A 15,320-nucleotide genomic window follows, 5' to 3' on the forward strand; every position below is an offset into this window, starting at 1 on the left:
AAAGTTCGTTGTAAATAAAAAGAGAAAAATGGAATTAGTTATTGTTATTCATAACATAATGTGCCCTTTATATATAGGAAATTACAAGAGGTAAAGACCGTCATAGATAAATGGAAAGATTACAAATCCTAAACCAATAAGGAAAATGAAATCCTAATCATACAAAGAAAAGGAAAACCATGAGAAAAGAAAAATTCTAAACCGCCTTTGGTTATGACATTCACTTAAACGGTTCATAACACTCCCCCTTGAATGTTATAACCATTAAGAGCTCGTAATACGCTTTGGATGTTGCCTCATTAAAACCTTACCAGTAAAACCCAAAGGGATAAAACCATAGTTAAGAAAAAAGAGTACAACACGTATTACTCCCTCTGATTTGTACCTCACTGAAGGTCTTTCAGTCGACGCATCCCAATCTGATGCGTAAGCTTCTTGAATGTAGAGGTCGGAAGTGACTTAGTGAATAGGTCAGCTGAATTGTCACTTGAACGAACTTCTAGCACTTGGACCTCACCGGCAGATTTGACACTCATCACTGAAACTTGAATATCTTGATGACCGCAGGACCAAATGACTTCGAAACACTTGGAAATCGAAGCTAACATCCATGTATAACTTCAGGCACACGTCTAGATCTTGGAAGATGGGAATATCTAGCAATATTTGGGATATCGGTCGAAATTGGGTATTCTGAGACAGCTTGTACATGTCTCACAAAAACAGTCATATCTCAAGTTATATCATCTGGAATGACTTGATTCAAATTGGAGATGAATGTAGACTCAAAGATCTTTCTCTGGACGCTAAGTCCATATTTTAATTCCATCTAGAAGGTCTTTTTTGATTCGCAAACATTTTACCTTCGTTTCTGTCCCGCGAATGGAATGTGTTCATACCTTGATTCCTTTTAAAGTATGACTGATCTTTGATCATTCTCTTCTCAGTCTCAAAAATACATTAGAAGATTGATATCTTTATCACTTAAGTGATAACGTTCCTCTTTAGGTATCTATCATTAAGTGTTCTTTGTTGCCTTGTTAAAACCTTAACATGGAAAACCCAATGAGACAAAAACCATGATAAGGAAAAAGAGTACAACTACGAAACATCATCATATTTCTCCCCCTGGAAGCATCATCTTAGGGAGATGTATTCTCATCATATATATAATCCTTTTAGGAATTGCTATAAGCATATTCTCAGAGAATAAACTTGTTTGATTGTGAGATAATCTCTTAGACCATTGGACTCTTGCCCATAACATTACTTTCACACAATATCATATATTGGTCTATTTGGAATCCATGTCCAAATTTCCTTTTTATAGACAATCTTCTAAACATGTATATTGTACATACGAGTTATTCCCCCTCTTTTTATAAAATTAAATAGTATGACCATTCATCTTATCATACAAAATCACATCTTTCAATCATGAAAGAGATCTGTAAATTTTCCAATTTCATAGTACTTCATGAGTAAGAATTATTTCCTTTATATACTTAAAATACTCTCGCGGTAATGTTCTCGAGAACTAGTATTTACTGCTTTTAGCAATCAAAATTCTTAGGAGTTTACTGCTTCTTGCAATTTATATTATTTTGAATCATTGACATCATTGTCATTTTCCAGTGGCTTTCAATTCTTGCCAGACTATAGAAACTTGAAAGTTAATGCTTCCACCACATGATGATGTGTTTCTTATAACAATTTCAGGTATTTGTGAGAAATTTTGTGCAACTACTCTTTTGCACCTCACAGTTTTTTTTTCATCATTTCATTGATTCTTTCACATAAGATCCATTTATATATCACTGGTTTTACACCTTCAAGTGTATGAACTACTTGTCCAAATACTCTCTCTTTCTAAGAGATCTGCATCTATTAATTCTTTTCATTTTCGGTCATTTATCATATTGTGTACACTTTTCAATAGATGGTTTATGATCCTCATTCTCATCAACTGCTACATTGCATGCATAAATATTTAACGACGTCGATTTGATATTGGTTCCATATTGTTCAAGACATGACATATTTATTTGAGATTTCTTTATTCTCAGGTACCTGAATTTCTTTCATGTCATGTTTTATATCTCTTCTTGAGATTCTTAATATTTCATTCCTCGATTCTGTCATTCTCATTCATGCTCCTTTTTCGAGGATTATTATATTTGGAACCGATAGGTCTATCACGCTTCAGGTGATCTTTAGACTCATTAGCAGTTTGAAATTGTCCTTCTGGGACATCTATATTAACTAGAGCATTTACAGCCGGTACTTATGACTTAATCACTTTCTTAGGGTCAGTTAACGAGTCTGGCAACTCATATTTTAATCTTTGTAATAGAATTATCTCTATACATTCATTTTGGACTTCTATTCGCGCTCTTTAGTCCGAGGATCAATGATAATTCATTTCAACACGTTAATTCTCCAGCTGATTATTTTCTTCCCCTAATGTTGGATAGACTAACTTTGAGTCTTTAAATAAATCTTGTAAAATCTTCTAGATTTTATCATCAGTGGAGATTATATCCAACATATTCATAACCTCCTTTGAGGTCCCATCTTTTATTGATGTGGTGGAGCAACTACAACTTATCCAAATTTTCTAGATGAGGATCTTTGGTTTCTGACCCAAAACCAATTTGATGGGGAAAGTTCTTAATTACTCTTTGGCATTATGCAAATCAATGCTGCTGCATCTTACGTATAAACATTAGATACAATATGTTCTATCATGTATCCTCACATGTATAAACTAATCATCAAAGGCTTGTGAATTCACCAGTATTACCAATTAGTCTTGCAAACATTAGGCTACGGATCTATGACAAGGATACATGCGACCTTCTTGTCGATGCATTAATTATAAACATATGGTGGATGATCAGTCCACCAGTGGATGATCAGTCCACCAGTGGGTGATCAAGCCCACAACATCTCCTTGTATAAATAGACTCCAAATCTTTTGATTGGTGAAAACCGTATTCTTATATTGCCTTATAAGCAAGCAGCATATAGAAGATCATTCGTAAGAATCTTCTGGTTCTTCAATGAATGTCTATATGATTATCTTTCGTATTATTAATAAACTGGGATGGCATAACCGGCTTGCCAAACATTACACGTTCAGTAAACTTCTGGTTTACTATTACATTTATCTCCATTTTCTAATCATTGTGTAGTACAATACAATAGTGCCTTGGGTAATACTTGTGATTGAAAGTATTCAACATTTCCCTTTACTTATTGTCTCAACATTGTTAGATGTAAAATCCCTTGGTTTTATTTTATAAATGAGTCCTCAAGTCTATTTTCAGTATGAACATACTTCTGGATGTTCCACTTACTAGGGATGTGAGATTCTCTAATTCTCCCTCACGAGATGATAACACTACATTTTTGTCAATCTCGAATAGAATCTCAACTGAAAATCAACAACATACCCAACTTAAGGTCATGTGTTATATCTTAGATCCTTTTGATCTTTGAGACTTGGGAAAGTATAAGTTTCGTTCCCATAGGCATACATGTATCTGCTCTTCTAGAGCTTCCAATTAATCTTGCTACTACAAGACATTGTACTCACAATAATTTTCTTTCATCTTTAGATGGTTAAATCATATCATTTCTTTTTATTACCATCTTTATTTTCTCAACTTCAAGTGAGAGTATGAGTTTTAAAAATAAACTCTTTGGATCTTGACCTTACATTAATATCTCATTGTTTTTCTGAGTCTCAAGGAGACAAGATACAAGTATAAACTTTTTTAATCTCTTTTGTCTGTTGGACAACATTACTTGTTTAAATATGTATTCTCATCTTTGCATCATTAAATATTTTCCAAAAAAATTTACTTTGAACTGAACATCCAAAGTAGTTGAATTATATTTACAGAGTCAAGGTGTTGTAATCTTTAGATGCAAAATACATAATAAGCTTTAAGTTATCACATTCAGGTGATTATACCTCTTTGGATTTGTTTTCCAAAACTTATGATTCTCTTAAGGTCAAGTCTTAAACTTAAAACTCTCACATATATAATAGTAATAATAATAAATTATCTCAATTTATATAAAAATATGTATAATCACAAGTATCTTATTATACCAAAAAAATAGATAATACTCTATGGACTAGATTATTACTTTCATGCTATTTAACAAGGTTTAACCAATCAATCAATTTAGTGATTAAATTTCATATCACTTGTACCACCTTTCATACAAATTATTTTATCTAATCAAGTTTTAGTTAACCTTGTTTATAAAGCATAAAAACAAAACACTTATCTTGGAGAACTGCAGCGAATATGGGAGATGAGATATTGTTCGCATTCCTCAAGTATTATCTTCAATATGTCTCATCTGTTAATTTTAATTCATTTGAAATTTTGCTTATGACCATAGGGCATAACACAATTGTTAGTACATTATATATATATATATATATGTATAAGGTACGTTCAAACGATTGAACTTTCTATATTTAGCAATATACATATATATAAAATATTATAATATTAATTACACATTCATACCAATACCACATAATAATTACTTATCTCGATTGGAATGGAGATTACGTTGGAGAGTTTCAAAACTGAAAACGGAGGCCACATCAGAGACCACGGTCGGCAAAAGTGATGAGAGATTTTAACCAAGTCAATAATCTCTAAGCAGGACTGCATGTTACTTTTGGAGATTAGTCGAGCATGCCATGAACGATGTGAAACAAATAAAACTAGACGTAGTAGCAAAATTACGATGAATAATTAGACATGTAAAACATGACACCATAAATATGATATATCCTTTTAGATTCATTATACAACTTACGAGCACCATAATAAATAGTATAAACTAATAGACTTAAGTAAATAGAAAATAGAACTTATCTTGATATAGAATCTGAGATGGTCTCGTAAAACAGAGATGGTGTACGAGACAGAGATGGTGTACGAGATGACTTGATTAGGGTTTCTTATAAAATCTGTTTGTTTACACGGCTAAGGTTTTTGCTCGGATGATTAGAGTTTCGTGCTGATAACATGTTGTAAATAAAGAGAGAAAGAGGGAATTAGTTGTTCTTATTCATAACATAATGTGTCCTTTATATATAGGGAATTACAAGAGGTATAGACCATCATAGATAAATGGAAAGATTACAAATCCTAAACCAATAAGGAAAAAGGAAATCCTAATCATACAAAGAAAAGGAAAACCATGAAAAAAGAAAAATTCTAAACCGCCTTTGGTTATGGCATTCACTTAAACGGTTCATAACAAAGTTATTATATTGGTAGCTACCTGATATTAAAAACCATACATTGTACATCTAATTAGTCTAAACGTTCATCAAATTCAAAAAAAGTAATACTCCAAACAAACAACATGAATTACGGATTTTCCTTTTTAAAGTTGGATATCTGCTCTACAGTTTACCCATAGCTCTACATCTTGTGAAGCTGCCGCAAACTCTTTTTTTTTGGGAAATCTCTTTTTTTAGAGCAAAAAAAAAATGGTAACTATGTCCCTTTAGACTACTTTATACTACTTTATGTCCTATTAGACTAATTTTTTCCAAAATGGCAGTAATGCCCTTAAAATTGTAATTTTTTAAAAAGATATATATTGAGTTCGACAAGGGGGATCGATCGATCCCACTTTACAAGTTATAGTGGATCGATCGATCCCGATCATTTTTCAGAACAAAAAAAGACGCGAAATATATATTGATCGACCTGGTCCATTTCACTCGATCAGCGAAGGTCGATTTACACAGATCGACCGATCTGTAAGAATAGATCGACCGATCTGTAAGAATAGATCGATCGATCCCGTGCCGAGGAAAGAATCCCAAATCGATTTTTTTGGTTTTGTATGACTATATCCAGATTGATTCCCACTTGATTTGAACCGACCAAGCATGATTTCAACTCTTTAAACTCGATTTCTCTGGGATGAAACCCATAATTTCCCATTCACAAATAAAGGGAGACAAAATCAAATTCTCACCCAAGTTCAAAACTGTTTTGTTGAGGAAAAGATCTCCCGTCTTAACCAATTCCACCACCTGACTCTTTGCCAATTTTTCTCTGTTTTCTTTTTCAGAATTGATCTTGTCAGCATCATAATCATCTCCTTCAACCTCGTCTTACTTCATCTTTCCTTTCTTCTTCTCGTTATGCTTGTCAGCATCATAATCATCTCCATCAACTTCACTTTGCTTCATCTTCCCTTTCCTCTTCTCGTTATGCTTAGCCCCCTTAACAATATTTGAAGCGGTCCCAATGTCACAAGGATTTCGCTCGTTCTCTTCACTAGTACTTGCATCAGTTGGCATCTTATTAAGATCAATGTCGATCTTATTTGGATTTCCTTGCTTTGCTTTATAGCTGACACACAATTGAGTTGACTGATGCTTCTTACAAAACCCTAGAAAATTTTGAACTTGCCTTGAGTTTCTAGGAAGGTAACTCAACTCCAAATCAGCATCTGTTTCTTCAAAACCAAAATCCTCTATAACGTTTTTCTGTAACTCTTCCAGAGAAGACTTCAATTCCAAAGCAAGTAACCTTCCCCCTTTCTTTTTATCAACATTAAAACTCCAACCTGAAGATACAACCAATTCCCAAACACCACATGAAGCATAGACATGAATCATGGTAGAAATAATGTGAAAATTTTGTGAAAATTTTGCGAACAATCAATGGAATATAGAAGACGGCGAAGAAAGTTGTCAAGGGTTTTTTGTCGCTTTTTTGTTCCTTTTTCGTTTTTTTTTTAAAAAATCGATTTTTTTAAAAAATATAAAAGTGAATATTCTCAAATATTTTGTTTCCATATTTTTAGGAACTGATTTCTTATCCGTAGAATACAACTAATATGTAGAAATCAGTTTCTACAGTTTTTTAGAATTATAGTAATGTTTAGAATTTGATTTCTACATGTTTTAGATTTATAGTAAATCTGTAGAAGTCGGTTTCTACATGTTTTAGAATTAGATTAATGTGTAGATTTCGATTTCTAAGAATTTTAGAATGGTAGGTTAAGCGCGGAATGTGTATTCTACATATTTGTAGAATACTCCTATTTACGTAGATCACGTATTCTAAACATTGTAGATTCAATGAAAAAAGTATATTTCGTTTTCTACTTCGTAGAATGTCATTTCTACTTTTTTTAGAACATAATCTGAAATTTATAATTTTAACTTTTTTATAACTGGAAAATATATCATTAAGTTCATATAGGGATTTTAACAAATGTTACTATTTTTCCAAATTTTTTTTGTTTGTAAAACTATTTATTAAAATTATTTTCATAAATATTAAAGGGTATTATAGAAAAATATGACACAAAATATAGATTAGTCTAAAAGGACATAGTTACTATTTTTTTGCTCTAAAAAACAGTTTTCCTTTTTTTTTTTTTTTCTTAAAATTTGATGAGCTGCCGCAAACTTTGAAAGGATATTTGTTTTGGAATCTTTCATGGTGGCTTAATGGGACCCAAGCTTATTCTCACCTTCTGTCTATGTTGTAGGAAATTATTTGTCTTTATAAAGATAATATCATAAATCTAATAATTCTTGTCCGGACGAGGTAGTCCAAGTGGCAGGACGGACCTGTGGTGGCAACCACCATCCGGGTTCGATTCCCTCCCCATGCGGAAACTACCCTGCCTCTTCTGGACATTAAAGCGGTACTGGGTTCGATCCAGCCCAGGTAAAGCCCTCCCGGGTGAAGTGGACCGCTGCTTGACCGGGTCCAAGAGAATGACCCGCCAAGCGGGGAACCCCTGGATTATCAAAAAAAAAAAAAATCTAATAATTCAATTTCTTGACTGTTTGTTTACTTTGCCATATATACTTTGTAGTTCACAAATGCTCACCATGAGGAAATTATTGTTTAAATAATATTTTTATTAAAAATGAAAATGAAAGTAGGCCCATCTTCTTCTTCTTTTTACTGTTTATAGTAGGCCCAATGTCTAACAAAAACAAACTAAACGACTTTCCCATGTAACGACACGAGAGAAACGGGAAACAGCCAAAAGGCCAAACTTTTCCCGCGGCAAGAGAAACCAACCAATTACTCAGTATAGCTTTTGTTTCTGTTTCTCTTTTCTTCTGGAAAGAAATTAATTAAGCATTCGGTTCTCAGCACTTTTCTTTCCTTCATCTGTACTTCACCGCAGCTATATATTTGATTAAGTCATATTTTTTTCAGAAACTTTGAACTCTCAAAACACAGCCAGTGATCGTGGTTATAGATGCAAGAAACAGAGGTGAGTGTCAAAGATATACTCATATACACATCTCTGATGGTGCTGAAAACTCGACGCAATTTGATTATTTTGACGAATAACACAAGGTTCACTAGCTCATTAATATAAAATTTGAACTTAAAATCATAAGAGACAATATAAGGGATTTTAACACTTAATCATAAAAGTTTCAAAAAATCAGTGAAAATAAATTTGATTTCAATAATTCATATGGGGCAGCTGCCCTCTTCCCCCTCTACCTCCGCCACTGTCCTTGTTCAATAACCCGCAAAGCACAAAGATAAATAATACACTTCTCATGGGTAATACCGAACATCTTCGGGATTTTCAATATTTGATACAAAGTAGGCCAATATACACGGATAGAATAGGGATGGTCTTGTTGGAGCAGAATTTAGCACATAAATATGGTCTTACAGGAGCAATCAAAACGGGTTAATTAATTAATAATGTTTGCATATTTTCGGCCTTTCTTGCTAATGAAATGTTATAGTGTTTGTGGCTGATTTGTTGCTCTTGGAAAGGGAATGTAAAACTTCTCAAAATCATCAAGATCATAGAAGATAGACACCAACTATTACCCTGGGGTAGGTATGGATTTTCAGATTTCATTAGCAGCTTCATGAACAATGCTTGTGACCCTGATTTTGGGTTTGGGCTATAGAATTTGCATCGCCTCTTCTTGATGCTCGAACATTAGTCAGGTAACGATATGCCACTTGATGCCTTCTATTTTTTTTCTTTTTTTTTCTCTTGGTTTAGACACAATGGTGATGGTACCATAGATAAGTTATGTATGTTCCAGGTTCCAGGACCTAACTACCTTGGAGAGCTACTTGAAGCAATAGATCCAAGGTCTAGCCAACTTTTTGATTTGTTTCAATGCTAAAACCTGTGAAATGATATTTTTCTGATATGAGGTTTTAGCTTTGGAGTCTCAGCATTGTTTGTGTTTGATTTCACAAAACAGCAACTTACCAACATTTCTTGGAGGAAATTGCATCTGTTCCGATAGTGAAGGGTGGCTTTTCAGTGATGGACCCTGGAATGATCCAAACATTGATGTTTATGCCAGTACCATTGAATTTTCATCAAGTTAACACAGTTAATTTCCACTCAAAAGGGACTAGTTTAGATATCTACTGGAGACTTGCACAATGGGATGCTGGTTCTGAGGGACATACTATATGGACAAAGTTTCGTAAATTTGCTACTTACAGTTATAAATCATTCCAGGAGATTTTTATTTGGGGTTTCATTAACCTTAGAATCTTTTTCCCGATTAGTGTGGTTGGTTTCTGCAGAAAGTTGAAAATGTTGGAGGTGTCACTCCGTGAAACAAGAAGGGTAACAGGAGAGAACTGTGAAAGCTAATGGCCTCACAGCTTTTGCGCTTCAGCTACAGTTTCACTTGTATATGCTTAAGGTTTAAATAGTATCTCTATCTATATTCAGGCCTCACATGCGGAGATCGTTGAGACCACTAAACCGAATCAAACCGATACAACCTATAGCCAAATGCTAAACGGTTTAGAGCGCAAGACAATCCGTACTACGATGATAAATGCAAATCATGTGTGGAGCCAATCTGTCTCACATGCAACTGCACGTGTGACCTCTGCAACCGCAACTTCATCTCTCTCACATTGAATTTTTTTTATGAATCTAAGTCTACAGCTGGATTTGATCCTCTTCCCTATGACAAATGCTTCATTGGAAGAATAACAATACTCATGCATCTTACTATTTTTAAATTCATTTAGTATATAAAAGAAGATTTTTATATAGTAAAGTTTCAATCCTTGTTATGTTATGAGTGTCACAATAACAGAAGACTAACAACCATCATCATCATCATCATCAGTTCATCATATTATCATTACACAAGTTAAACAACAAGAAAGTGGAAAGACTTTATAGATAGGAGTGTGAGTTTACATAAAGCTTCTGAAGTGGAAAATTTACAGATTTCTTGCTACACAAACACTTCCACACCACAAGACACAGCTCAAATTTTCAACATTCATGGCAGTTACCATGGACAAAGAAACACAATCAAACAGATGAGAAAATTAATCTTCCTTTTTTAAGCTTTCTACAATATCAGTTCCTATCATCACCTAGAACAACACCCACCTCCACCTGTCTTGGACTCCCCCTCTGATGGAATCACAACTTTCTTGCCATTGCTAAGCGAGGCAGGATCTTGCTTGTTCAGCTCCTGTGAGGTCATCACTTTCCTGCTCAGTATGTTGTATATCTCCTTCACAACAGTCTCAAACGCAGCCGCCACGTTTGATGAGTCCAGAGCTGACGTCTCCATAAAGAAGAGTCCCTGCGCTTCCGCCAACGCCTTCCCTTCTGATGTTGGCACTTCTCTTATGTCCTTCAGATCCGACTTGTTCCCCACCAGGATCGTCACAACGTTCATATCAGAGTGCGCTGCAACAACAGTTCTCATCATTTAGTAAAAGATAATAAAGAAAATGGAGTTTTCTTGTGTGTGTGAATGTGATGTTTCTTACTGTGGAGCTCGTTGAGCCATCTACCAATGCTTTGAAAAGTCTGCACTCTGCTGATGTCGTAAACAAGAAGAGCTCCAACTGCACCTCTGTAATACGCAGAAGTGACTGCTCTGAAACGTTCTTGACCTGCCGTGTCCCATATCTGAGCTTTGATCTCCTTTCCGTTGATAACAATCTTCTGCGTCTGAAACTCCACTCCAATGGTCGACTTTGAGTTGGGATAGAACTCATCCCTAGCAAATCTTGCGAGCAAGTTTGATTTCCCGACTGCAGAATCACCTATTAGAACAATCTTAAAGAGGTAGTCTTCACTCTTGTTGTCCTCAGAATAGAAAGCCATCTCCTCGTTGATTGCTACAATACCTCCCTTTTACAGAAGCATATCTTTACCACTGGCTTTTAGCCCGTCTACAAAGTCAAGAATAAGTAGAGTTGGCAGAAGGAAACTTCAGAAACAGGAAAAGATTTGAGATCTAAGAGTTAACAGTAGCAGATGCAATAGAATATTTTTAAAAGCACCTGTCTAGTGAGGTAGCTTCCTAGAAGGTTCTGTGGAGCTGCAAAGTTGACTAAATTTAAGCTCTTCCACCGCCTAAGAAAACCTATCACAAGCAAATGATTTAGTACATAAAGTTTCAGTCAAAAAGTAAAGCAGGAAGCAGTTACCTCATCTGAGAAAGATGGATCTGACCCTTTATTACAACCTCCTACAGTAGAAATTACTATACAAGATAAGTAGCGTGTGTACGCCTATAAAACAACAAGCAAAGCAAACTTTAGTAGCGAGATCACCCTGAGAATATATATATCTATAAGTTAAAAGTCGGTGGATAGTAACTATTCACCAAGCATGAAAAAGCCTCCAATAAGAAAGCCAGATAAAATATTCTCTCTATCAAAAAGAAGAGACAAGGGCGGGCCCTAAGCAGCCAACGCTACTCATCAGTGGATCACACAAAGTGCAGTCAACACACTGATGGAAATCAAAGCAGTCTTGTCCTAAGGTTCACACTTAAAGAATGAACTAGTGAATGATTGTTGCAGGTAACGAATCTTCAGATACGGAATGACAAAGTGAAGGTAGGCCACATTATTTTGGAAAGATATTATGTAAGTAACAAAGACAATTATACACAAAAATCGACACTAAACCCAAGTAAGAACCAATGTCAAGAGAGACTTTTTGAGGGTTTCTTTTCAGACAAACAGAGCATTTAATAGAATTCCAAAGTTACAGGAGAGAATCACAAGACATTCCCGTCAAAATGTAAGACCAACATACACACGCACAAGAGAGAAGACGCTGATCGTCGCAAATTCAGAACGTAATGGAACAAAAGAACAACATATGCAGAGATAATCACAAGTGGGGGGTTTCTCCTCTTTCTGAAATTGAGGAAGAAGACAAAAATACCTTTGTGGAAACAACTACGGTTTAAGAAATTGGGTGGATAAAGAGATGGGATCCAGAGAGGAGAAACGAAGTGAGATCCCCAGAGTGGAGTCGATCCGGGGAAGAAAACGCAGGGATTCAACGCTTCTCCTATGAAATCAAACAAGACTTGTTGCAATAAGGCAGTCAGAGACCGGACACTGAAAGTTTCTATTTCGGTAACAAAAATAAATGGGCTCAGAAGAAATTACTATTTGGGCCTTTGATGAGCCCATTTTACATATGCCCTACGTGTCTTTCTTACCGTCGTTTAAAATTTAGCAATTACCACCATCTTTAGATAGTTTTACTTTTTTTTTTTTTTTTTTTGAATAAAGTCTTTAGATAGTTTTACACAGGACTAGATATGAGAGTTTGGAGCAATAAACATTTCCGTAAAAAGATAATTTTATAATATGTAAAAAAAATTCATAAATTCTGGAGGTCAATGTCAATATTTCATAAATATACCCAAATTCGGTTCTGGTTTTACATATAAGTAGGGGTTATTTGTTTCGTAGAAATTGATTTTTTACCATTTTTCAAATGCTTAATCTTCCCATGAATATTTTTATTTTGTATTTTATGTGTTATTCGTTTGATGGTATTTTAATTTCATTCGTAATCACTTGTTATTTTAAATTTTATAGTGGTATGGTATGTAGCTCTATAAAGACTGCACTTAATTGGAGTCCCTTTTGGGATTATTTTTGGACAACCCATACCATGTCAGCTAGGCCTGCGATTTCGGTTTTCCGAAACCGAACCGAACCGATTTTTCGGTTTTCGGTTAACCGTTTTTCCGGAAAGTAATTCGGTTGATAACCAAAAAATGTATCGGTTCAGTTCGGAAATCGGTTTTTTTCGGAATCATGAAATTTTCGAAATTAACCGATTATATTTATAAAAGTGAATGAAAATCGGTTAATTTCAGTTAATTTCAGTTAATTTCGGTTTACGGTTATTTTTAAAAAAATCTGTTACTCGGTAATTTTGGTTCGTCGGTTCAATTCGGTTAATCGGTTAATCTGTTAAAATTTCGGAAAATTAATCAAACACACAAAAAATTCCATTGTTAAAACTTCAAACCAAATACATCCATTTCCCAAACATCTACAATAGTTCATAAAAGATTAAAACCTATTGAATCTAACTCTCTTTGCACGAAACACACTTTCAAAAAGGCAAAGAGTTATAGATTCAAGTAGTGATTTTACCAAAAATAGAGAAAGGGAAACAGGGAAGCTTAAGTCCAAAAACAGAGAACAAGAGCCAAAAAAGGACAGGCCATCACCACGCTCACTCTCACACTCCTTACCTGCAATTTATTAAGGAACAAATCAGTTCAGACTTCAGAAGATACAAACTACAAACTACAAAGTAAATAAAGAGACAAAACACTAAAGAATATGACATTACCTCTAATTCTCAGCTTGTCTTGGTAGTTCCAGAGTTTCTACACAATGACAAATACAATTAGCACAAAATACATCATAAATATTAACAGAAAAAGTGAAAGATTTACCTAAAGACTCATGAAAATTCAATTCTTCAAACATCTAAACCAAACTTGCAAGCTTCTCGGCATGTATATTATTTCGAATCCATTGCTGTGTGCAAACTCACTATCAAGTTTAATATGTGGGCACAACAGCGCATATGCATCAACACCCCATTCCTAACTAAAGCATCTGGTCCTACTTGCTTAAATGCTTCTGTAAACAGTCGTATTGCCTTATCATTCCCCTTGGCGTTGTCTACTGTCACTGAGAACACCTTCTTGATTCCCCAATCCTCAAGACAGTGACTCAGATGTTCAGCTATCGTTTCGTTCTTTATGGTCTGTCACTGGTTTAAAGCTAATAATCCTCTTCTGCATACTCCAGTTTCTATCAATCCAGTGAGCTGTCACAACCATGTAGCTGCAAGAGGTTGTAGGAGCAACCCATATATCTGTGGTTAGAGAGACCCTCTTCTGCTCTGAACTGAACAAGTGTTTCAACGCTTCTTTCTCTTTCAAGAACATCCCAAAAATGTCCTCTGTTGCTGTTTTCCTACAATGAACCGTGTACATAGGCAACACGTTCTTACAGAAACGCCTAAACCCTTCAGATTCCACAAAAGCAAACGGTAACTCATTCAACACAATCATCTCATTGACAGATCTCCTAAACAGGGTAGCATCATACTTCACTGCAGTCACTACACCACTACTATCACCACCTAGGATTGTCTGACCCCCACTAGACTTAAAGAGTTCATGCAACTTACAGCGATATATGTGATTTTTAATGGCACTTGTTCCACTCTTCTTAGAGTCGCAGCCTATATCTTGACCACAATATCGACAGTTAGCTATGCTCGGGTCATCTTCCCTCTGAATAAAGTGCTGCCACACTTCTGCTCTGTGAACTTGTTTCTTCTTTGTAGGTGGAGGCAGTTCGGTACTTGATCTCTCTGAAGCCGGCCTTTTCTTTCCACCAGCTTGAGATTCATGTCCTTCTCTAGGTTGATCATCATCAATGTTATCTTCACAACCAGACATCTACATCAAGGAAACAAAATTAAGACAATGAGATACAAAATTGATCTAAAACTGAAACCATGTTCTACCAAATCGACAGACATGTACATGACGAAAAAAAAAATCTAGTTTGTAGAGCTTCTGACACGGTGAGACACTTAAATCAAACAATTATTCAACACTAATCATAAAACTCATATCGGTTTTGACTTTAACCCCTAAATGCTAAATGTTTCAAAATTGATCTGAAACAGAAACCTAATCTACAAAATCAACAGACAATCCGTGGTAATAGATAGAGAGAAAGTGAAATCGAAAATATCTTAAGTGAAAAACACTAATTCCCAAAATCGAAATACAAACCCTAATCCCAACCCAAATCATAAACAGAAAGAAGATGAAGATTGAAGAAGAACTAACCTTTTTAATCGATCGGTTTGAGAGAAATGGATTTGAGTTTAAAGATTAGATAGAGAGGATTATGTTTTCGATCTGCTTAGTAAAAGGTTAGCCGACCATTAAGCTTAAGAGAAGTATT

At 34.9% G+C, this 15,320-nt stretch overlaps 1 protein-coding gene across 1 annotated transcript; it reads right to left on the bottom strand.

The window, feature by feature from the left end:
• Nucleotides 1–10,194: 10,194 nt before the first annotated feature.
• Nucleotides 10,195–12,418, bottom strand: LOC106419782 (ras-related protein RABA5a). The gene is made up of 5 exons (XM_013860611.3): nucleotides 12,241–12,418; nucleotides 11,493–11,576; nucleotides 11,346–11,428; nucleotides 10,827–11,234; nucleotides 10,195–10,743 (listed from the first exon to the last, which is right to left on the bottom strand). Exons 4-5 carry the CDS (start codon nucleotides 11,164–11,166, stop codon nucleotides 10,418–10,420), a joined length of 666 nt encoding a protein of 221 aa, XP_013716065.1. The 5' UTR covers nucleotides 11,167–11,234; nucleotides 11,346–11,428; nucleotides 11,493–11,576; nucleotides 12,241–12,418; the 3' UTR covers nucleotides 10,195–10,417.
• Between the last annotated feature and the right edge of the window lie 2,902 nt (nucleotides 12,419–15,320).

This window comes from Brassica napus, chromosome C2 (assembly GCF_020379485.1).
Source record: "Brassica napus cultivar Da-Ae chromosome C2, Da-Ae, whole genome shotgun sequence".
Lineage (NCBI taxonomy): Eukaryota > Viridiplantae > Streptophyta > Magnoliopsida > Brassicales > Brassicaceae > Brassica > Brassica napus.

What these genes read in the sequence shown, in the direction of transcription:
- LOC106419782 (XM_013860611.3), bottom strand. Translation starts at nt 11,166, where the DNA reads ATGGCTTTCTATTCTGAGGACAACAAGAGTGAAGACTACCTCTTTAAG. An exon ending in ATGGCTCAACGAGCTCCACA is followed by an intron (nt 10,744 to 10,826) that starts GTAAGAAACATC and finishes CTGTTGTTGCAG; the next exon opens with CGCACTCTGATATGAACGTT.